Consider the following 24,098-nt stretch of genomic DNA (forward strand, 5'->3'; position numbering starts at 1 on the left):
CGCTTGATTTCAGCAGGGTTTATCCTTTACAGCTACCCCAAATTCTTTAAATGTCAAACATTGCATGATTGACGGTTGTAGATCCACGCAGCCAAAAATATACTAAGATTTCCGCCCTTTTCCGTTCTCCTTTTTCATTATATTCAAGATTGTTTGTTTATTTTGTAATTTAATGCAATGACTTTGTTTCTGACCGGATGTGTATTCGTTAACCGCACTATTAAAAAAATAATTAAAAAATGAAACATGAAACCTAAATCTATAACCACGCCTCTAACTCCAACGCCCCCGAAAACGAGCCAATCAGAAGCTACGTTGCCTCCTCCTTAGTACGCGCTGACGTCAGCACATACGTCACAGCCAGTGTTGTACAACAGTTCTTCACCTCGGATCCACACAGATAAACGGTCACAGCACAGCGAATCCCAGGTAAACTACCATTTCATAATCAGATAATCACCTTGTTTTGCAACACAAAAGTTTATGTATGATGTCCTCAATCCAGTTGCTAAGGAGTTACTGCGATTCATATTGCGGTAACCTTACCTAACGCTAACTAGCCTCGCTAGCTCAGCTGTCCACCTACCTAGTATTTTAGGTTGCTAAACGGGTTTAAAAGTCGTGTCTTGTCCTCCCTGTAGTTTGAACTATCTACCCAAGAGCCGCATTACAGGCCTGGCTGTATGTCAATGTGATCACTGTTTACTAGCAGGCAATCGAGAAGACATGAAGCTCATATCAAGGAGACTTCTGATCGACGGCTTCAAGCGTTTGAGATCGAGCCAAGAGCCTTTTCCACTCTCTCTGCTCAGAGTGTCTGTACCCGTGTAACGGGGGACGTTGTGTTACAGATCTCCATAGATCAACCCCTACCATGGCTTTGAGGAACGCCGTGTGCCGTCTGCTGGTCCCCGGCAGATGTGCCGTCATCTCGTCGAGCAGATCCCAAGGCAGCGCCGCACCTGCGATGGGTAAGAGATGGTCCACAACCCGGGGGGCTGTACTGGGGAAATAAAGACCATAATGGACAAGAGCGTTAATTAAGACTTCATAAACAACATGCCAACAGAAACGCTGTTTTGTAATGTATTGCATTGTTGGAATTGATTTGAGGTGACCCCTAAACATATGGCAGTCTTACTTTAGCTAAAACTAGTTTACTACTACTACCACTTCTTTTACCCAATCGTTTTGTAAAGGATGAATATACTACTAAACTGATTTTTCTTTACTCCTTTTTCACAGCAACAGAAAAGACTGAGCGGAAGCCTAAAGCACGTAGGTGTCTATAATCTACTCACTTGGTTCAGTCGCCTTCTAGTGTGTGTGTGTGTGTGTCTGTGACCAGTGCCTGGTTGTCGCACTGGGTGTGTACAGTGTCTTCACTGTAACTAAAGTGAAATTACAGTAAGAAAAATCACCATGTCCCTCTGGATGAAAGTCCTTAATGAGCAGGTAAGGGTTGGGCCTCTTATTTAGTTGTAGAACGAGCAGGTAGGGTTTTTATCCGGTGGTAGAGGACGTGGTCTGAGTGTAGGTGGTGTTTCTGTTGCAGCCAAGCCGGTGTTTGACTGGCGCGATGCGCTGCAGCTGGAAGGGCAGCTGACGGAGGAGGAGGTCATGATCCGCGACTCCTTCAGAGACTACTGCCAGGAGAAGCTCATGCCCCGCATACTGCTGGCCAATAGGAATGAAGGTAGAGAGACACACACACAACCAATCACCACTCGTACATCTGCATCTAACATCTATTAGGCCTGTTTCAGAGATTTGAGGAAACGCTGGCGTTTCCTATTGGAACACGTCCCAACAGGACAGTGGGAGCATGTGATGGCTGGTTGTCCTTGGTGTGTTACTGACGACTCTTTCTCTTCCCCTCAGTGTTCCACAGGGAGATCATCTCCGAGATGGGGGAAATGGGGGTTCTGGGCCCCACCATCAAAGGTAGTGAACATGAAGAACTTTGAATCCTCATCTAACGATATTGGAGAGGCACTCTCCAATCCTTTTTACGTTAGACAATATAAAAGGGCTTTATTCATCGCCTGGCCCTCACAAAGGTACTTTGATGAGGCCGTTGTAATGTCTGCCTACACAGACTCTGGGATGGGTTTACAAGTAGAAGTGTATGGGAAGAGACTCGAAAAAACAGTTTATTAGGTGAACAGGGTAGGTAAATAAATCCTCTTGGTTGTCTCTGATTAGTCTGGTGTATGTTGGTGTCCTTTGTGTTACCTGTGCATGTAATGTGTGTCGGGTATGTTGGTGTTATATGTATGTTGTGTTATGTGTGGGTTATTTTTTTGTTTTGTGTGAGTGTAGGGAAAATGGGTGTCAAGCCTGGAGTTGTTTTCAGACTCCAGTAAAAGACTTTAAGGATCCTGCTTCTATTACATTCTCTGGACTTTGTTCTCTAAACCCAACGAATGACCATCTTGTTTGTTTTATGACCTCTGCCAAACATCAACCGAAAAAGAAAATAATTGCTTCCCAAAAAACTCTTGCCTACAATTGACATCACCTGACTGCGGTGTCCTCCTCGTCGCCTAGGTTACGGCTGCGCGGGGACCAGCTATGTGGCGTACGGCCTCATCGCCCGGGAGGTGGAGCGCGTGGACAGCGGCTACCGCTCCGTGATGTCGGTCCAGTCCTCGCTGGTCATGCACCCAATCTACGCCTACGGCACCGAGGCGCAGAAGGAGAAGTGGCTCCCCCGACTAGGTGAGACCCCCACCCCCCCCCCCCCAGACTAGGTCAGACTCAAGGGGAGTGTGGGGGCGAAACACGGGACAACATCGCTGCCTGTAGGACCACACTCAACCTTGAATCATTCCTCTTACAGACTCTCACGTCTTGGATTAACAAAGGAATGACAGACGCTAGGAGGCAGACGTTAGGGTAACCCTTAGCCTAGAATAACCCCTTAACGGTACCCTAAGGGGGTACCCTATAGACTGCACAATAGACCTCAGTGTGTCGGTTATGGTAAACCCTTAGGGTTATGGAATGTCAATCATTATATTAAATCAGAAGTATGAGTCCTGATCCATAGTTGAACTTCAGTCCCTTCATTACATTAGATGATGTCACTTGGGTAAACGTTCATCAAGTCAGTACTTTGATAGTCAACATCGAACCCTGGTCAGTAATAGTGCATTATAGTATCAATAAAATGGTGGTGTCTGTTGAAACACCCCCCCCCTGGTCAGTAATGCTGCACTACAGTAATAATAACATGGTGGTGTGTTTAGCTCGAGGTGAGATCCTGGGCTGCTTCGGCCTGACGGAGCCCAACCATGGCAGCGACCCCGGAGGCATGGAGACCCGGGCCCGGTTCAACCCCTCCAGCCGCACCTACAGCCTGACCGGCACCAAGACCTGGTGAGTTACTATACTGTACACTGTACTGTACTAGACTATAGACACCTACAGCCTGACCGGCACCAAGATCTGGTGAGTTACTATACTGTACACTGTACTGTACTATACTATAGACGCCTACAGCCTGACCGGCACCAAGATCTGGTGAGTTACTATACTGTACACTGTACTGTACTATACTTTAGACACCTACAGCCTGACCGGCACCAAGATCTGGTGAGACACCATACTATATTGTAACTGTACTGTACTAGACTATAGACACCTACAGTCTGACCGGCACTAAGATCTGGTGAGACACCATACTATATACTGTACCGTACCATAGTACTCTACACTACACTATAGACACCTACAGCCTAACCAGCACCAAGACCTGGTGAGATGCCAAATTATACTACACTTAACCATACCATAGTATACTACACTATACACTTACAGCCTGACCGGCACCAAGACCTGGTGAGATACCATACTGTACCGTACTATGCTGTTCTATACTATACTACTATACACACCTACATCTTGATGGTCTCCAACTGCTTATTTCATTAAATTATGGCTTTTATATGACTTAGGTTCATCATGTGAGCCTCCATCTTGTTTTCAGTTGACCTTCAATATCTGTTTGTATAATGAACCTTATGATTTATATAATCTCCTGGTGGGTTGCTATGTAACAGTCTTCCTGTTCAAGGTTAACGTTCTGGTGGTCGCATATCTTCACCAGTAAACAACATGTCATTGGTATAGCGCTAGATGGACACTAGGGGGTGCCCTCCGCACTAATTACCAGTACACCATGTGGCCTGAAGTTTACACATTTATATTCAAATTTACATTTACATTTAGCAGACGCTTTTATCAAATAATTTAAAGTAGGTACATTTGTCAGAGTATATCGCTGTCAGTACAATAAGGATGTTCATCGAAACAAGTGCCAAGCACTAACAATCTATAGGTTAACCCATTCCCTGTATACAACAAAGATAACTAGGATAAGACGCTACACAATGCTAAGTAATATTTTTAAAATGGCAGAACGTACAACATACAATAAGTGTGTAAACCCTCTTGCCCACTGCATCCGTCAACGGATGGATCCCATTGACTTTGAATGGGGCGGAGCCGCAATGCATTGTGGATCCATCCGTTCCGATGGCTCCGTCAAGAAAGTTGAAAAATGTTCAACTTTTCAGGCAGCGACGGATCCGTCATCCAATTAGATCACGTATGCTCGGGCTTGGCTGACGTATGCCTCTGCAAAGACAACTCCCCCATCCGTCAGCCATGCCTTCCGTCATCCGTTGACGGGCGGTGCAGTGTTTAGACGGCGTAAGAGGAGTGTGGGGGAAAATGAATCCATCAAATTCCATCACAATGTTAAAAGATGAAATTGTCCCCCCAGGATCACCAACTCCCCTGAGGCAGACGTGGCCGTTGTCTGGGCCAAGTGCGACGACGGGAAGGTGCGCGGCTTCATCCTTGAGCGCGGCATGAAGGGCTTGTCCACGCCCAAGATCGAGGGCAAGTTCTCCCTGAGGGCCTCGGTCACCGGGATGATCGTCATGGAGGATGTGGAGGTGCCCGAGGAGAACCTGCTGCCCAAAATCAGCGGCCTGGGGGTGAGCACCAGCATTCACATGAACAACAGTCATGCAGCAAGGAGGCGCCTTGGTAGCTCACCGGGTAGAGCGTACCGAGCGTACCGTTCAGGGCGCAGGCCTGACCGCAGGGGCCCGGGTTTGATTCCTGCCCGCGGTCCTTAGCTGCATGTCCTCCCCTCTATCTCCCATACCTTCCTTACTTGCACGCTCTATCATAAAGCATAAAAATGCCAAATTAAATATTTAAGAAATGCAGCAAGAATGTTGCTGGTCTGAAACCATCAACAAAATGGGTTTATTCTAACCTTAAGACAGTGCTGTGTGAGGACGGGTGTGTTGGTGGTGATGTTGTCAGCATGCTCCCCATGATGCTCTCTGTATAATGACCTCTCTAACGAGCTCTGCTGTGGGTTCCAGGGACCGTTTGGCTGTCTGAACAACGCCCGCTACGGCATCGCCTGGGGGGCCCTGGGAGCCGCCGAGTTCTGCTTTCACACAGCGCGCCAGTACACCTTGGACCGGTGAGGAGGAGCTCAGCACACACACACACACACACACGCACGCACGCTGCTGATGATGATGATGAACGGTTACCTGGAATGTAGTGCAGGGTTCCTCAGCTTTAGACTCTGAAGCCCGCGGGGAGGCACCTAATGTGTTTAGTGGGTCAGGTGAGATTGCATACATTACAGCTGTAGATATGAGTGAAGACCTCCCATCAAGGCCCTGTGTATAGAAACAAGAAGGTTGAGAACCAATGCTGTGAGAATATCGATTCATATTTAGATTAATATTATTTGACAAAAGCCATTACCTCGAGCTGCTAGTCAATGGTTGAGATGACTGAATCTAAATGGAGTAGGACGGTGACCGTGATGAATGACAGAAAGGCTCCGCTCCATTTAACATTCAATCCTACATGTGTTGTGGTTCTCCCAGGATCCAGTTCGGAGTGCCACTGGCCCGCAACCAGCTGATGCAGAAGAAGATGGCGGACATGCTGACAGAGATCACCCTGGGCCTGCAGTCCTGTCTGCAGCTGGGGAGACTCATCGACGAAAAGAAGTCAGTCACTCCCTTTTATACCCTCGGCCCCTTCTATACACTCAGTCCATGTCCACAGACTAGCCTGGACCATTCTGAAGATCATCCTCAAAGGGGGTGGAAATATAACTAATGAATGAGAAAAGTCAAAGAACTTCAGAGTACTTTACTTTAAATGATTTGGTTCATACACAAGCTGTCGCAGTTTCATTGACCTCAAACTGTCTATCATTTGATTTGACCTAATATAAGTCAAACTGAGGTAAGAAGATGAGTAACAAATTGATGGAAGATCAGTCTTTTTTTAATAAAAGGCGTCTCACCATGAGATGAGTCTTTAACATAAGACTCTGTCCTCCAGGGCGGCTCCAGAGATGATCTCCATGCTGAAGAGGAACAGCTGTGGTAAGGCGCTAGATGTGGCCCGCCAGGCCCGGGACATGCTGGGGGGCAACGGCATCGCCGACGAGTACCACGTCATCCGCCACGTCATGAACCTAGAGGCCGTCAACACCTACGAAGGTAGGCCCCGCCCACTGCCTCTCACCCTCACTGGTTTAATGCACTCGTTGTTGAACCCCTCCCCATCTGTCAAGACTCCGCCTACATCCTTTAACCTGTCTGAATGCTGTGGCCCCGCCCACTACCTCTTCCACTACCCCACTGTTGAATAGAGTAGGCTCTGCCCAACAACACGAAGCCCCTCCCCTGTCGGAGCTGACACTTTGCCCTCAATGTTTAAGGGTTGAGGTTAACCCTAACCCCAAGACTCCCCCAAAACCTTTAAAATGTCTAAATGCTAAGGCCCCGCCCACTTCTTCTAGAACTGGCACAGTACAATATCCAGTAAGCGTGTATTTGATGGATAGCTACTAGAGTTGGTAGTGTGATTGGCAGGCACTGTGGAGGCCTTCTGTAGTGAGACTGGAGTTTGGTTTCCTCCTCCGAACCCTGCAGTCCTGCAGGTCAGGCTGACTAGAGAGGCTTGATTTAGGACTGAAGGGTTTTCACATTCAGGGTCTCCTGCCCTTTCTCTTGGCCCTATCGTGTCAGGCTTACAGCAGGCTAAGGAACTTGCCCCAACAGGGCAAGGCTTGAAGCCTGACACGATAAGGCCAAGATAGAGGACAGGGGACCTTCTCCCCAGTGGGAACAGTCTTAACATAAATGATGGGTCCGTTAGATTTAGATAAGGCGGTGCACCAGAAAAGAGACAACCAGTCAAGTAAATATATATATTGACCCTGCAGGTGCTACGACAGACATTTGTAGAACCGGCCTTAGGTTAAAGTTAAAGGAACAGGAAGTTATTTTACCCTAAATGTTCAATGTCCCATTGGGACATTTAAATGGGAAACAATGGATTTAGCATTTCACCAGCAGGGGTTGCGAATGTATGACATGTATACTAAACATGACAGACTAATTTAGTGACTGAAATTGGATCAGCAAAGGGCAGTGGTTGACTGATCCGTTGACTGTAGATCCGTTGACTGTAACGGTAAAGTCAAATTGTCACAAGGGAGTGACCTAAAGATGCTATGACGCTAATGAGATGTTGTTGTCTCTCCCCCCTCCCCCCCATAAGGTACCCACGACATCCACGCCCTGATCCTGGGCCGAGCCATCACCGGCCTGCAGTCCTTCACCGTGGACAACTAGGACCCTCCCCACCCCCCACCCCCTTCAGACTGTAACAGACACTAGCCTGGTGTTCTGCATAACACTACTGCTTTAGCTCTCCATCTATTGAGGCTTGCTGTTGATTTGAGATCAGGTGTGTTAAATGGAGGATAAATATCTTGTGCAGTGTAATTATTTTCAGAAGATTTGTAACTATTTTTCTATGATCACACCCATAACAAGTCAAGAATCTAAGTGAGTGTGAATGTACCATGGTGGAGAGGCGGACTTGTTGAATAGAATGTACGGAATGAACAGTTCTCCACGAGGTGAAACGATAATGGATTTATTTAGATCCAGAATGAGTAGCACAATTCAGTGGATCGATTTTTAGTGCTAAAGCCCAGGGTTAAAGGGTATGTAATTGACCCACAGGTGTGAGGGGGATGAGTCATGACAGGACAGACCCAGATTTATGGTGGATAGATCAAATCCCCACTCAACTTCCTCTCCTGGACTGTACCAGCTCATACGGCGGCAGTTGGATCAATCCATCATACATCACTTTGGACACTGACGGCCTGTAATGGCTCATTAAATCTCCGACCTGTTGGTCAAATGAGGGCCCTTTTTAATCACACCTACCTTTTTAATGTGTCTGATTCTGCTCATTAGGGGGATGTACCCCGCATGAGTCCCTGTGTTACTGTTGCCTGTGAGGGTGGCCTGCACCTTTACTGGCCGTGCGTTGCATGGCGCGTCACGGCGGTTCGGAGCTCCTAATAAAAGCTTATTTAAGTTTCTGAGTGATCTCATTAAGTCAGACGTTTGGTTACCCTGAATGTCCACGTGTCTCATGTTTTCATCTCACATTAGATACGATTTTATACAATTTAAAATAAAGATTACCTCAAACAAAATTTGGTCAAGAATGATTTATTTTTTGACTACACTTTGGTATTCAAAAGTGAATATGAAACGGGTCCTAATTGAAAAGACTCACTGTTCTTGACAGTCAAAAGTCAGACCTATAATATAAACCATAGAATTTTTGGAAAGTAAACAAAATGCTCCCAAGATTGTTTTTAAATACCATTGAATATGAACTAAAATGCCATTGTAGACTTACAGGGCTTACACTTATCAAGTGATGTGTTGAGCAGGGTGAAATATTACATATAATATAACATAACTACCGGCTCAAAACCGCCACCTGCTGACATGGACTTCCTGTGTTCCTCACGGACCTGGTTTATCATAAAGGGGGTCTGTGGTGTCTAGAGGACTGGGCTGGTCCGGGTGGTCCCGGGGGCTGTGCAGCAGGCCTGTGTTGATCACAGACAGCGTGGCGCTGACATCCTGGAGCTCGGTGCTCAGCGAGCTGCTCCTCTCCAGCACCCGGGACAGCTCCTGCAGCTGCTGCTCCAAGCTCTGGCCCTGCTCCTCATAGCTAGAGAACAGCTGCTCCTTCACTTGCTGGCACACGTCCCCCACCTGGGGGCACGGGGACAGAGAGAGACACGCATACACAGGCATGCAGAGACAAACAGGTGCACACACACACACACACACACACGCACACACACACACAAAGTCACAGGCGCACGCAGTCACACACACAGGGACGCACCTTCGTTCTCAACAAGAGAACCCCAAAACAAAGGTCCAGAACATATTGACTGAGTAATTAAATACTTTTTATTAATTAATTTGATGGATCAGATGAAAACCAATATAACCGCAAGCGGTGATTAACGGGGTCCGAGCAAAATTATAAGTCAAGAACAAACTAAAGGAAGATACATAAATCTAACATATAATTGTCATATTTAAGGAAAGATGTTCCACTTATAAACCTGAACTGCAGCCTCATTCACATGGTCAAATGTCTATTGATAAGCGCACAACATCCAGAAAACTCAAAGCACACATTTCTCAAGTGAATTAAGGGGTTTCTTCAAAATCGTTGAAATTCTGGGGAAATTAAACATTTGGAAGAACACTAATGGAAGAAATGTAAATATGAGTTAATTATGAAGGAAAAATGGTTAATGAAGAAGTTCCCCTTAATGCCATACTGTGTCTTCGCAGTCCAATTCTTGGGAACTAATGAGCCGGAATGTTGATTGCCTGATGAATTTCAGGTACTGTTCAATGTTGTGTTTCTTAAATGAGTAGCAATGACAGAATGTCATGTTGAGCTTGTTCATAATGCTCTAATCAAGATTCAAACTCTCAACCTAAGGTTCACCAGTACACGGCATTATCCCGTTGAGCCACTGATACTATTCCTGAACTGCATGAAGCCTCATTCACATCGTGAAAATGTCGATTGATAAGCACACAACATCAAGAAAACTCCAAGAACACATTTCACAAGAGAATTAAGGGCTTTCTTAAAAGAGCACAGATCTGAAAAATTGCACTTTTAATGGTATCCACCTAATGATAGCCGTATGGTAGTTATACAATAACAAAATGGTCATATAGGCAAAATGGGTTGAGACTGTGGACGTTTGGCTTTTCTATCAAATTGTGGGAAAAGTAAACATTTTTAGAGCAGAAGACCAGGGGGAAAAAGATGCATCTGACTTAAAGGTGCCATGACATGCTATTTTATGGATGCTTTAATATAGGTATTAGTGGGCCACTAACACAGTATTCAAAGACGTTCCCGAAATTCAGCCGTGGTGCAGTTACAGCCACTCCGAACCTATGGCACATTGAGCTTCTCCCAAATGCGCTGTTTTGGTGTCTGTAGCTATAATGCAAATGAGGAGGAGCGAGGCGGGTCAAGGAGGAGGGTGGGGGTGTGGCCCTGAGCAGCTTGCAGCCACGGTACCATGCGCTCTGTTTACATTGGATGTATCGCAATGGCGAGGCGCACACAGCCTTTAGTATGGCAAGCCAACCCCGCCAGAAAACGCCATAATTTAGTCGCGTATCACCTTCATTACGCCGTAAAAAAAGCCATAAAATGTAGAAAAACTGCGTATTTTACGCCGTCATGCGCAAAAAAGCGTCGCTTTTTACGCCGCAATTAAGCCTTTCAAGAGCGTGCGTAAAAAGCGCTGTTTTGACCATCAAACCGCGCGTAAAATACGCCGCGTTTGTGCACATCACAACGGCGTAAAATACGGCGTTTCTCTAGTATGCTAATAATCTCCGCCCTTCTTTTCTCTCAGCCAATGCATTTGAAGTGTTTGCGCCCAATCGCTGAACAAGACAAACAGACCAAATCAGTTCAGCCAGCACAGATCTGCTTTGAGGAGTTCTCCTCTCATTTGTTGTTAGTTGCAGCGTCATATAGATATATATTAGTAAATACAGTTACAACAGTGTGGTCACCGTGGCCGTGGCCCAATCGATAGACGCTTGCTCTGTAGGCAAGAGGTTGTTTTAAAAAATAAATAAAAATACATATAAAGACGTTTCAAACGTTCCATCGAGTCTCTCGCATTCTACAATGGCCAGCTTTATTGTTTCCCATGGGAGCCGGCGACTTAGTCTGCGAGTGGACGATCTGAAACTAAATCGGAAACTAGATTTCTTCTTTGAAGGTTGTGCTCCACACAGAACCTCCTCACCGTCATAACGGAGCACTTCGGGGCACCAGATTGCTTTAGAGCGGTACTGATCGCGTCGTGCGTCTTTCCAGTGTCAAATAGTTCACGAATAAAATCACCATAAGGTTCAAGTGCGGCCATAACCAAGGCTAAATATAATTAGACAGTCTATTGGTGGTTAGGTGGTTGGCTCTTTTTTCTTCGCTGCGTTCTGCCTTCTGGTGTAGCCTATAACTATACATGTATCTATTTTTGTTTTTGTTTTTCTGTTTCGGGTTTAAAAAACCAACACACAAAACACACAAACACAAATCAAATGCCGTTTATTTGTTTATTCCTTTTGCCCTTTTTCAGTTTCAAAACCAAATCAGAAAAACCAAAAAACAATCCTGTTAATTGTTTTTTCTGATTTTGTTTTAAATCTGAATATTCAAAGAACGAACCATACACGGATTCTCCTACCTCCTATATTCTATCACTTTACTGACACACACAATGTGTGGCAGTAAAGTGACATTCCATAGACAAAAGTATTTCCATATAATTAATTTAATTTAGGATAGTCATTGCACAGCTGTAACCAAGTATTCTCATTAGCCTAGTTATATTCTAGTTTTGCATATTTATACATTGTATCCTATTTTCATATTTCATGTGGCATCTGTATTTTTATGTAGGCTACAGCATCTGTATTTTAAATGTAGCTTATATCTTCTTTTTACATTTTACCTTTTGCTGAGGTGGTCGCTGTATTAGCCTACTGTATAGGCTGTCTGTATTTGTGTAAGAGTTATTTGTATTGTGTAACCTGCTGGATTATGAAAGTTAGTTTGGGGTAAATAAAGTGTCTGTGTCTGTCGGGGGGAAAATGCCGTGAAAAATGTACGCACGGTGCGTTCAGGATTAGGACTGATATAGCATATGTCGGCCTAGGCCTAATCAATCGTGTTTTAATATTTGAAGCATTCATATTAATCTATTCTTTTCGTACGCTACTCTGCTGTTGGCCTTGATGGGGAGATATTTTTTTGCTGCCATGCACAAATAGTTGAATCCAACAACATTCCTGCGTCTCCCCCTCCAACAGAGCCCATTTAAGCACCGTGTCAGTATACTGTTACAAGCCTCTGAACGTTGTTAGAGCAGTGCACGTGCGTGCATGTTAAGAGGACTTTTGGGAAAAACTGAAATTTTTTACGAAGGTTCGAAAGAATGATGGGCTGATGGGCCTCTTAAAGGTCCCATGACATGAAAATCTCACTTTATGAGGTTTTCTAACGTAAATATGAGTTCCCCTAGCCTGCCTATGGTCCCCCAATGGCTAAAACTTGCGTTTGGTGTAAAACGAGCACTAGCTGTTCTGCTCGCCTTTGAAAAAACGGAGGCTCAAGTGCGCTGATTTGGAATGTCTGTATTCATGACGTCATCAGGAATCTCAGCTCCTCCCCTTACTCTGCCTGGCCCGCCCAGAGACGTTGGCCCGCCAAAGAGACTCGACCGTGCGAGCGCCACATGTGTGTGTGTGTGTGTGTGTGAATACACACACTGTAACGCAAGTGTTTCTTGTCGGTTCTTTGACGTGTCTTGTATTTCCACAACGAGACTGTTGTGGGGGTTATCTGAGCCATGGTTGAGAAGGAATTGGGGGAAAGGAACTTTGGCTTTGACTGGCTGAAGTACATGAACTGCGTCATGCCGCCGGTTGCCGCGAGGCACCATCGCCCGGCAGCGGGCAGCCGGCAGCAGGCAGCGCGCGGTTCAGTCGACTTCAGGTTGATGTGAAAGTTGAAGAGCCAGAGACGTCGCAGAACCCGACAAAGTCGTTTGTGATTCATTATATCGTCTGGAGGCGCACACAGCTTTTGGCCGTGATAATATGTATTGAATGATATAGATTTCTATGTATTATATGATATTATTTAGATATAGAGCTCCAGGACTGTAACGCAAGTGTTGTACACTTCCTTGTTATTTGGATAACCGTTCTGTCGGACTCTCGTCTCTGGTATTTCTACAACGAGACTCGTATTGGGGGTTATCTCAGCCAAGGTTGAGAATGAATTGTGGGGAAGGAACTTTGGCTTTGACGCCCTCAAGAACATGAACCACGACATGGAGGAGAAAGGGATTGTTGGCGGCGAATGTCTCCAGCTTGAGACCCGCTGAGGGACCACCGCCGGAGGCGGAGGTGCCTAAGCGCTGCCCGGCAACGATCCCTTTCTCCTCCTTGTCGCGGTTCAGTCTACTTCACATTGATGAGGACGTTGAAGAACCAGGAACATCGGAGAACCCAACGCGGTCGTTTGAGTTTCATAATATCGGCTCACACAGCTTTTGGCCGTTATAATATATATTATATGATATAGATATCTATGTAGGCTATATGATAATATTTAGATATAGAGCTCCAGGACTCCCGTGTGTTCTAGAATATTTACAGAACACGGCTAAAGGCTGTATGCGCCTCGCCATTGCGATACATCCATTGTAAACAGAGCGCATGGTACCGTGGCTGCAAGCTGCTCAGGGCCACACCCCCACCCTCCTCCTTGACCCGCCTCGCTCCTCCTCATTTGGATTATAGCTACAGACACCAAAACAGCGCATTTGGGGGAAGCTCAAGGTGCGACTGGCTCGGAGTGGCTGCAACTCTGCACCACGGCTGAATTTCGGGAACGTCTTTGAATACTGTGTTAGTTGCCCAGTAATACCTATATTAAAGAATACATAAAATAGCATGTCATGGGACCTTTAAGCCTATCAATTAGGCTACTTGGCTCCCCAGTTCATCAGTGTCTCTCTCTATGGCTCCCTCTCACTCCTTTCCACTGTGTATTTATATCGATTGAACAAGAGAGGATGTAACGATAACTCCACGAAAATAAAGGCTCCATGGCTATAATAATTTAAATATAATTAACTTAAAAAGCGTGTAACAAGACACCAAGATGATCTGGCTTGCTGACTAAAAAGGCACTGAATTTGGAACTTATAACACAGGAGGTCTGGCTTGCGGACTAAAAAGCATTGCGATCATAAAAGCGTGACCATTTGACAAAAGCACAAATCTGACAATAAATACATTCGATCCGACAACCTCTTGTCTACAGAGCAAGCGTCTCTATTGATTGGGCCAAGGTGACCACACTGTTGAAACTGGATTCACTAATATATATCTATATGACGCTACAACTAACAACAAATGAGAGGAGAACTCCTCAAAGCACATCTGTGCTGAACTGATTTGGTCTGCTTGTCTTGTTCAGCGATTGGGCGCAAACACTTCAAATGCATTGGCTGAGAGAAAAGAAGGGCGGAGATTATTAGCATACTAGAGAAACGCCGTGTTTTACGCCGTTGTGATGTGCACAAACGCAGCATATTTTACGCGCGGTTTGATGTTCAAAACTGCGCTTTTTACGCTCGCTCTTGAAAGGCTTAATTTCGGCGTAAAAAGCAACGCTTTTTTAATAATAATAATAATAATAATACATTTAATTTAGAGGCGCCTTTCAAGACACCCAAGGTCACCTTACAGAGCATATAGTCATCATACATTTTTTAAAAAGCAAGACATTGTGGAAAAAAATAAAAAATAAATAAACATAAGCAATAATAAAAAAAAAAAATAATAAAAAAAAAAAAAAACTGATCAGTTAGACGTTGTGTGCGAGTTTGAACAAGTGAGTTTTGAGTTGTGACTTGAAGGTTGAAATGGTGTCTGACTGTTTTATGTGTGGGGGGAGGGAGTTCCAGAGCCTGGGTGCTGAACAGCTGAATGACCGGGCACCCATTGAAGTGAGTCGTGATGTGGGGATACATAGTAGTCCAGCAGAGGTTGAGCGGAGGGAGCGGGAGGGAGTGTATTCTTGGAGGAGGTCGCAGAGATAACTGGGGGCTAGGTTGTGGAGAGCTTTGTAGGTGAGGAGTAGGGTTTTGTATTGGATGCGGTAGTGTACTGGGAGCCAGTGAAGTTGAATGAGGACAGGGGTAATGTGGTCAGATGATTTGGTGCGGGTGATGATCCGGGCGGCTGAGTTCTGAATGATCTGCAGTCTGTTGATAAGTTTGGTGGGGAGTCCGGTGAGGAGGGCGTTGCAGTAGTCTATGCGTGATGTGACAAATGAGTGAACTAGGATTTCAGCGCTGGATTGGGTCAGTGATGGGCGGAGTCTGGCGATGTTGCGGAGGTGGAAGAATGCAGTCCGGGTGATGTTGTGAATATGGGGTGCGAATGAGAGGGTGTTGTCCAGGATGACGCCGAGGCTCTTGACTTTGGAGGAGAAGGGTACTGGGAATCCATCGATAATTATGAGTGGAGCTGGGGTGTGTTGTGATTTAGTGAGGGTGGATTTGGATCCGATGAGCAGGGCCTTGGTCTTGTTTCCATTGAGTTTCAGGAAGTTCCTGCTCAACCAGCTCCGGATCTCTTCCAGGCACGTGACGAGGGAGGTGGGGGGGATGGCAGCGGTGGGTTTGGTGGAGATGTAGACCTGTGTGTCGTCAGCATAGCAATGAAAATGGACCCCATGGTGACGGAGGAGTGTGCCCAGCGGGAGGAGGTAAGTGGTGAAGAGGAGTGGACCCAAGACTGACCCCTGGGGGACGCCCAGTGAGACACCTGAACACCCAGACTTGTGGTTGCTTAGTTGAACAAATTGTTGACGGCCGGTGAGGTAGGATGTAAACCAGGAGAGTGCAGCACCAGTGATCCCAATACCAGCTAGGCGGTCCAGGAGCAGAGGGTGGGAGATGGTGTCGAATGCTGCGCTGAGATCGAGGAAGATGAGAATGGTGAGTAATCCAGAGTCGGCTGCAAGGAGGAGGTCGTTGGTGATTTTGACTAGGGCTGTTTCAGTGCTGTGTTTTGGACGGAAGCCAGATTGGAACGGTTCGTGGAGATTGTTAGTGTCGAGGTGGGACTGTAGTTGTGCGGCAACCACCCTTTCAAGTGTTTTGGAGATGAAAGGGAGATTGGAGATGGGCCGGTAATGGTTAAGGTCAGTTGGGTCAGCACCAGGTTTTTTTAGGATGGGAGTGATGGCAGCCAGCTTGAGAGTGGGGGGTACAGTACCAGTAGTGAGGGAGGAGTTAATTATGTTGGTGATCATGGGGGAGATGGACGGAAGACATGCTTTGACAAGGGAGGTGGGAAGAGGATCGAGCTGACAGGTGGTGGTTTTGGCTTTGCGGATGAGTTCTGAAACGGTCTGTTCTGTTACTCGGGTGAAGTCAGAGAGGGAGCTGATGAGAGGTTGGCCAGAGGTGATCATCCAGGGTGGGTCATCAGAGGGGGTGCGAGATGAGGCCAGTTGTTGGTGAATGGTGTTGATTTTAGAGCTGAAGAAGTCAAGGAACGCAGTGCATTGGGTGGTGGAAATGTCTGGAGGGAGAGATTTAGGAGGCTGAAGTAAGTGGCTGACTGTTGAGAAGAGGACTCTGCTGTTGCCTGTACCAGTGTTGATGAGGTTGGAGTAGTATGAGGTTTTGGCAGTGGTGAGGGCATTCTTGTAGTCATGGAGGTGGTCCGAATACATTTGGCGGTGTACAGTGAGTTGAGTCTTACTGTAGAGTCGCTCCAGTCGACGACCAGTGGCTTTGAGCTGGCGCAGATGAGGAGTGAACCAGGGAGCAGTGTGGGTGAATGAGACTGAGCGGGTTTTCAGGGGGGCCAGGGTGGTGAGGGAGGAGGAGAGGCAGTTATTGTAGTGAGTCACCAGGTCAGTCAGGGAGGAAGCTGGGGGAGGGTTGGGGTAGGAGCTGATCAGGGTGGAGAGGTCTGTGGTGTTGATAAGTTGGATGTTTCTGAAGGAGATGGTCCGTTGTTCCTTGGTTTTGTGTAGTTGGGTATGAATGTCAAAAAGTACAGCTTTGTGGTCGGAGATGGGGAAATCAATGACATCAAGGTTAGTGGGAGTGATGTCAGTGCAGCAGATTAAATCCAGAATGTGACCTTTGTTATGGGTTGGGAGGTTGACATGTTGTGTGATGCCAAGACAGTCCAGAAGTGATGTGAAGTCATTAGCAAAAGTACAGGATGGGTTGTCAATGTGGATGTTGAAATCACCAAGGAGGATAACAGTGGGGGACATTGCACATACAGATGTAAGTAGTGATGAGAATTCATTGAGGAAAACGGCGGAGGGTTTTGGTGGTCTGTAAATGGTGACAATGATAGTGGGTTTGGGGCCTGAGAGTTTTACAGCTAGACATTCAAAGGAGGAATGAAGGGGGACTGTGACAGTGGTGACTTTGATGTTATCACGATGGAGGAGAGCAAGGCCACCCCCCCTCCCATTAACCCGGGGTTTACTAATAAACGAAAAACCTGGTGGGACAGCTTCATTTAGATGGGAGAAGTCATTTGGTTGTTGCCAGGTCTCAGTGAGGCAGAGAATATCTAGGCTCTGGTCAACAATAAAGTCATTTATCAAAAGGGCCTTATTACTGAGGGATCTGGTGTTCAGCAGACAGAGTTTCAGACAGGTGAGTGGAGTGTAGCAGGTTGCTTTGAGCAGAGGGGACAGTACACTGTGATTGACGGGACTGACCGTACGGGCTGTGCGAGGAGGGGGGCGGGGCCCAGTGGACCAGAAGGAGCGGATGTTTTTGTTGCTGGTGTGAGTGTACTGAAAATTCCGTCCAGAGCCTCGGTGGATGTATTTTGGTCGTTTGAGAATGTCCTGGTGGGATGCAAGCTGAGGTGGTTGTGTCCTTGAGAAGATCCGTAGACGTAACATCTCCGTTACCGAGTAACGGAGCGGCAGAGATGCACTCGTTACGTGAGAGTCAAACATAGCGCAATCCAGAGGAACAGGTTAAAATCCACAGGTTGTGAAGTCGGAAGAAGCCAGCGGTAGATCCAGGCGATTATGGTGAAGCCACAGAGCCAGCACAGCGGAGGCAGAGGAGTGGATTTTTGCGCATGACGGCGTCAAATACGCTGTTTTTCTACATTTTACGGCGTTTTTTACAGCGTAATGAAGGTGATACGCGACTAAATGATGGCGTTTTCTGGTGGGGTTGTCTTGCAATACTTTAGCCGTGTTCTGTAAATATTCTAGAACACACGGGAGTCCTGGAGCTCTATTTCTAAATAATATCATATAGCCTACATAGATATCTATATCATATAATATATATTATCAGCCAAAAGCTGTGTGAGCCGATATTATGAACCTCAAACGACCGCGTTGGGTTCTCCGACGTTCCTGGTTCTTCCACGTCCACATCAATGTGAAGTAGACTGAACCGCAACAAGGAGGAGAAAGGGATTTTTGCCGGGCAGCACTTAGGCACCTCGCCTCCTGCAGCGCCGAGGCGGTGGTCCCTCGGCAGCGGGAAGCGGGGCTCAAGCGGGAGACATTCGCCGCCAACAATCCCTTTCTCCTCCATGTCGTGGTTCATGTTCTTGAGGGAGTCAAAGCCAAAGTTCATTTTCCCCAATTCATTCTCAACCATGGCTCAGATAACCCCCACTACGAGTCTCGTTGTAGAAATACCAGAGACGAGAGTCTGACGTTTTATACGCCATAACACCAAAAGCAGAACGGTTATCCAAATAATAAGGACAGGGAAAACACTTAACAGAAGTGTTGTACACTTCCTTGTTATTTGGATAACCGTTCTGCTTTCCTGGAGTTTCCTACAGTCCTGGAGCTCTATATCTAAATAATATCATATAATACATAGATATCTATATCATATAATACATATTATCACAGGCAAAAGCTGTGTGCGCCTCCAGACGATATTATGAATCACAAACGGCTTTGTCGGGTTCTGCGATGTCTCTGGTTCTTCCACTTTCACATCAATCTGAAGTAGACTGAACCGCGCGCTGCCTGCTGTCGGCTGGCCGCTGCCGGTGCTTCACGGCGGCGGCGGTGGTGCCTTGCAGCAACCGGCGGCATGTCGCAGTTCATGTACTTCAGGGAGTCAAAGACAAAGTCCCTTTCCCCCAATTCCTTCTCAACCATGGCTGAGATAACCCCCACTACAGTCTCGTTGTGGAAATACAAGAGACGTCAAAGAACCGACAAGAAACACTTGCGTTACAGTGTGTGTATTCACACACACACACACACACACACACACACACACACACATGTGGCGCTCGCACGGTCGTGTCTCATTGGCGGGCCAAGTCTCTGGGCGGGCCAGGCAGAGTAAGGGGAGGAGCTTACTGCAGTGTGACGACATATGAAACCACATTCCAAATCAGCGCGCTTGAGCCTCAGTTTTTTTCAAAGGCGAGCAGAATACCTAGTGCTTGTTTCACATTGAACGCAAGTTTTAGCCACTGGGGACCATAGGCAGGCTAGGGGAACTCATATTTATGTTAGAAAACCTCATAAAGTGAGATTTTCATGCCATGGCACCATTAAGAGATTAATATGATGAGTCCATTTTGAGTCCAGGGTAATATACTGTAGTAAGGAGAAATAAGGCTAGTTCATAATTTTTTTAAATAGCGCCACCTTTGGGTGCAGTGCCACAATTTGGGTTTATGGGTAGTGGGGGGGTATTGGTATCCACCTAATAATAGTCTTATGTTTTTTTATACAATAACAAAATGTTCATATAAGAAAAATGGGCTAACTGCTCCAACTTTATAGGCCAATATTTCTCAAATGGAACTAAATAAAACAAATTCTGTTCGACGACTTTTGTGAGGCTTGGTCTAAAGATTTCATGCGGCGATTTTGGTGAATTTTTGATTATTTTTGTAGCCTGTGAATCTTTTATCATGTTTAGCTTTAATATGAAATACTGGGAAAGGTAAACATTTTTAGGGCATAAGGGGTTTTATAAATGCATCTGATTCTCGAGATTAATATTCTGAAAGAATTTTGAGTCCAGGTCAATCTGGTGAGGAGAAATAAGCCTAAATCATGATTTTTTACAAAAGCACCACCTTCGGGTGCAGTACAACAAATTTCAGTTTATGGGTAGTGGGGGTTATTGGTAATGGTAACCATACCTGAAAATTTCAAGAGTTTTCGATTTACGGTATAGGCTGCAGCACGACTTTTACCAAATTTGAGGGAAAAAATAAACGTTACAGAAACGATAGGGGACCTCTCAGACCCCTAATTAAAAACAAATCGTAGTTCACAAATCCTATGTACGAAACCCTTTCCAACCAATAATGTACTCAATCTGCCCTCCTCTATGAGGCTTGGCTTCATGTTCAGCCCCCTCCTGGGTGTGGCAGACTCCTCCAGTACCTTTGACAGCAGTTGGTCTTGGAAGCTGCAGATGATCTCCTGGTCGCGGTCCCGGCTCTGGTTGATCCTCTCCACCAGCTCCTGGGCTCGTCTCCCGAGCTCATCCACATCTGACCACGGCAGGGAGCAGAAGGAGGAGGAGGAGGAGGAGGAGGCTGTCTGGGGGGCTCCCAGCCTGGGCTTCTTAGGGCTGGGGCTGGGCTCTTGCTCGGGGATGCTGGAGATGTCCAGTATGACGCCTGATTCTTCGCTGTGAAGATGGTGGATGTTTAGTCATTTACTTTAGCAGATGCTTTTATCTGAAGCAGCTGACGGTGAATTCAGATACAGGTCTTTAAGATCAGGTAGGGGTTAGGCTTCATTCTCAAGGAGGTTCGAACCCAGAACTAGGTTTTATCTGACATTCAAGACCAGAGGCGTCGTCAGCCCCTTTTTACTGGGGCACGTGCCCCAGTAAAAGCCTCCAGTGCCCCAGTAAAATTCCATTGATCATTATTAAATTAATCTGCAGAAGCGCCGCTCTCGCTGTGGAATCGGCAGGATTCATCAAGTGCATCTCCTGCTGCCTCGGGAGTCTTCAGTCGAGCCTGCCACTTACCAGCCAATCAAAGAACGAAAGGGGCTACATAAAAGCCAATCAGAAAATAGCACTACTGTATCTGGGTACGATTTAACGCAACAACCAATGAAAGAAATCAGTTATTTCCGGATTCGTCCACGTGACTCTTCTGAATGTTTCGTTGGAAACCACGGGAGCTGGAAACAGCACAGAGTAGTCATCTCCTGTTTTAACGTTACAACAAATTCACAACTTGTTTGACACAAACAATGACAACTTGATTGCTGTTAGAGAATGTTGCCCACATAATTAGCACCAGTTTTTCAATACTGAGTGTCTGTAGCCTGTAGTTTTATAGCACACACACACCCACACCCACACCCACACACACACACACACGCACACACGGAAAATGAATAATGAATGAAAAACTGTCTGTCTTCAAAACTTGAGGAAGTTTTAGTGGCCAAAAACCTCCTTAACACAAAAAAGGAAATTATGGATACACAGGTTGTCCACAACTGGCTTAGGTCAACCATGGGGCAAGGAAGGCTTCACCAACTTTCTCTTTTGTCCATTGAAAGGGAGCAACTATGCAAAGTGAGTCAAAGCCAAGTTATTGACCGCTTTGCCACCATGAAGGTGCGGCGATACAGCTTAATAGTGAAAAAATAATCATTTAAAAAGGCTCTATGCAGTAGTGTATTTAGTTTAATTTAAGAGCTTTGATGGTTCTATACCATTTTCCAGGTTGATTGGTGGCAATGAGCCACCTCAACTCTTAAGTCAGAAATTCTATTAGTTTTAAACCTTGTTTCTCGCCTTTTTAGTCAATGTCGTTCGGGCAAAATTATGCTGTTTCCACACAGCTTCTAAATAAATATAGATCTGTATACTTCTCCTGATAAAGAGGTGAAGGTCATAAAGAGACTTGTTTATTTGTCAGTTACCTTATTTGTAAATCTTTGAGATGTGTATGTGTTTAAATAAATATCATTGTACGGTACTCATGAATCGATCTTTGAATCTTTACCTTTACCAGTGCTTTAATATAGCCTACAGTATGACAGTGACAATGATTTACATACCCTTCTGTATCCATCTATGCCAATACTTTTTATCATGAATAAAAAGTATTGGCAGTCATGGGCCTGTGCCCCAGGAAAACTCTAGGTCTAGCAACGCCCCTGTTCAAGACCCTAAACCCATTAGGTTAGGGGGTCTAGTGTAGGGGTCACTACACTATTTACAACTTTGGTCGGATCCATAACAAAGTCAAGTCAATTCATAATTATTAACATAGTATAATCATTGTCCAGCTCTAAATCGGTTTAAAAATATCGACTTAGAGCGAATAAACCTGGATTTCATCTTCACCTGGTCATCACATGGTCCCCGGTGCCGTGTTGTATGGAGAGGTTCTGTAGTGGAAATAAGAGACCGACCATTACTCATCTCCGCCAGAATCCTTAAGATATCCAGTAGGTTGATGTGAAGGTGGCCCGGTGTGGGGTGACCTCGGCGGGCTGCGGGACCAGGAGGTCGGACTCGGGTCTGGATGTTGAGGACCCGGGTTTTGGGGTGGACTGGTAGACGGGCGCAGATTTCCCAGGGAAAAACTCTGCCATTCTTCTCCTTAATGATCAATGAAAAGTCAGATGATGTATAAAACATAAAGGCCATGTCTTTAAGGTTATAGTCAGACAGACGGTTTGGTGGTCCACACTCCGTTAAATTAGCTCGACTATCTCGATAGTTTTATTGTTTCAACACGATGGTTGATTCAACCAAAACACGAACTTTGTTGTTACGAACTTTAAAGTTGTGTAAAGTGGTTTCAACTTGATATATGAGTTACCTGTAGAGCCAGATACTGTAGAATGAGTCTCAGAAACGACCTTTATCCGAACGGTTTTTTAACAGTAACTAAAACGTACTCGTCAGATCTGTGACCGGTGGTCGGTGGTCCAATCGGAACGACTGCTGATTCCTCTCAGTCGATTGGCTGCAGGGTTGCCAACAGTCACACCCCTGGCGTGACTCTCACGCTTTCACCATCAATCTCACGCTGTCACGCACACGCAAGAAATGTCACGCCAAAATAAAAAATCCTCCCGTTCATTTTCTGCGGGAGCAGACTAGCAGCTGTAACATCTGCCTACCTACAACGTGATCACGGTGTTCTGCCAATTCCTGCTAACCATCAAATTATGCTACCTTGTGGTTCTGCGCATTATTTTTTTTCTTTTTTAATTTCTTTTAAAAAAAGTTTTTAACTGCGCTATTAGGCCTATCTCACAACTTCCTGGTTCGGCGTTCGATTTTGCCTTCACCGGGTAAAGTGACTTCCGGTCGCGTAGTCCATGATATTTGACAATGGCGCGGTCAAAAAACAAAAGCTTCTGTTGTGTACCTCTATGCGCCAATTCAAAACAAAAACAACCGTATTTACATGTCCACGACTTCCCAAATAATACCCAATATAGCAGTGGCGATCAGACGGAATGAAGGAGTTAATTTCGTAATTCAGAAGGGGAGTACACTGGTCTGTAGTCGGCATTTTTTCAGCGGCTGATTATGACGACGGGAGTGCTACGCTGAATACTGGAGCTGTTCCTAGTCGTTTTGACTGGAACAGCTACACCACAGCCCCGAAAAAAACACCCGTGTATAAACGGGTGTCAGCTCGAAAAGCTGAAGGAGAGGACAAAACACGAACGGACCGGAGAGGTACCGGGGAACATGACTACGCGACACGCCCCCCTGCCGGTAAGTAGATGTGTGCTAACTAGCTGTTATGTCTGTTATTTGTGTTCAACACTTGTTGGGCTATTGTATAATTTTGCCAAACATGGCATGGTTAACGTTAAAACATTCAATCAACATCAGACGTACTGTTAAACTGGGGTTGCATATTAATTCAGATTCAGCTTTATTGGCCAGGTTTGCGAACAAACGAGGAATATGACTTTGGTTTTTACTCTATGTACACTCAACCTATAGTTAATACATAAAAAATAAAAACAGAAAACAGTACAAATAAATTTAGTAATAAGAAATATAAATAAACTTAAGTATACAGAATAAC

General features: G+C 45.7%; 2 protein-coding genes across 2 annotated transcripts; one reads left to right on the plus strand and one right to left on the minus strand.

Annotated features, from left to right (window-relative positions):
• Window positions 1-359: 359 nt before the first annotated feature.
• On the plus strand, window positions 360-8,575 carry gcdhb (glutaryl-CoA dehydrogenase b). Its single transcript, XM_030343853.1, has 12 exons — window positions 360-429; window positions 852-971; window positions 1,246-1,278; window positions 1,556-1,696; window positions 1,882-1,944; window positions 2,551-2,721; window positions 3,252-3,381; window positions 4,790-5,006; window positions 5,406-5,509; window positions 5,928-6,053; window positions 6,394-6,554; window positions 7,621-8,575. Exons 2-12 carry the CDS (start codon window positions 875-877, stop codon window positions 7,692-7,694), a joined length of 1,317 nt encoding a protein of 438 aa, XP_030199713.1. The 5' UTR covers window positions 360-429; window positions 852-874; the 3' UTR covers window positions 7,695-8,575.
• Window positions 8,576-23,013, minus strand: syce2 (synaptonemal complex central element protein 2). Its single transcript, XM_030343866.1, has 5 exons — window positions 22,869-23,013; window positions 22,528-22,645; window positions 22,388-22,431; window positions 20,452-20,701; window positions 8,576-9,149 (listed from the first exon to the last, which is right to left on the minus strand). The coding sequence occupies exons 2-5, from the start codon at window positions 22,636-22,638 to the stop codon at window positions 8,895-8,897; spliced, it is 660 nt and encodes a 219-aa protein (XP_030199726.1). The 5' UTR covers window positions 22,639-22,645; window positions 22,869-23,013; the 3' UTR covers window positions 8,576-8,894.
• Window positions 23,014-24,098: the final 1,085 nt, after the last annotated feature.

The sequence above is a fragment of the Gadus morhua genome, chromosome 2 (genome assembly GCF_902167405.1).
Source record: "Gadus morhua chromosome 2, gadMor3.0, whole genome shotgun sequence".
In the NCBI taxonomy this organism is placed as follows: Eukaryota; Metazoa; Chordata; class Actinopteri; order Gadiformes; family Gadidae; genus Gadus; species Gadus morhua.

Bases quoted from the DNA above. Each gene is read 5' to 3' on its own strand.
- gcdhb (XM_030343853.1), top strand. From the start codon at position 875: ATGGCTTTGAGGAACGCCGTGTGCCGTCTGCTGGTCCCCGGCAGATGT. The intron at 1,279-1,555 runs GTAGGTGTCTAT...TTTCTGTTGCAG, and splicing joins TGAGCGGAAGCCTAAAGCAC to CCAAGCCGGTGTTTGACTGG. The intron at 5,510-5,927 runs GTGAGGAGGAGC...TGGTTCTCCCAG, and splicing joins CGCCAGTACACCTTGGACCG to GATCCAGTTCGGAGTGCCAC.
- syce2 (XM_030343866.1), bottom strand. From the start codon at position 22,638: ATGGCAGAGTTTTTCCCTGGGAAATCTGCGCCCGTCTACCAGTCCACC. The intron at 22,432-22,527 runs GTCACCCCACAC...TTTCCACTACAG, and splicing joins TGGTCCCGCAGCCCGCCGAG to AACCTCTCCATACAACACGG. The intron at 20,702-22,387 runs GTGAAGATGAAA...CCATCTTCACAG, and splicing joins GGGGACCATGTGATGACCAG to CGAAGAATCAGGCGTCATAC.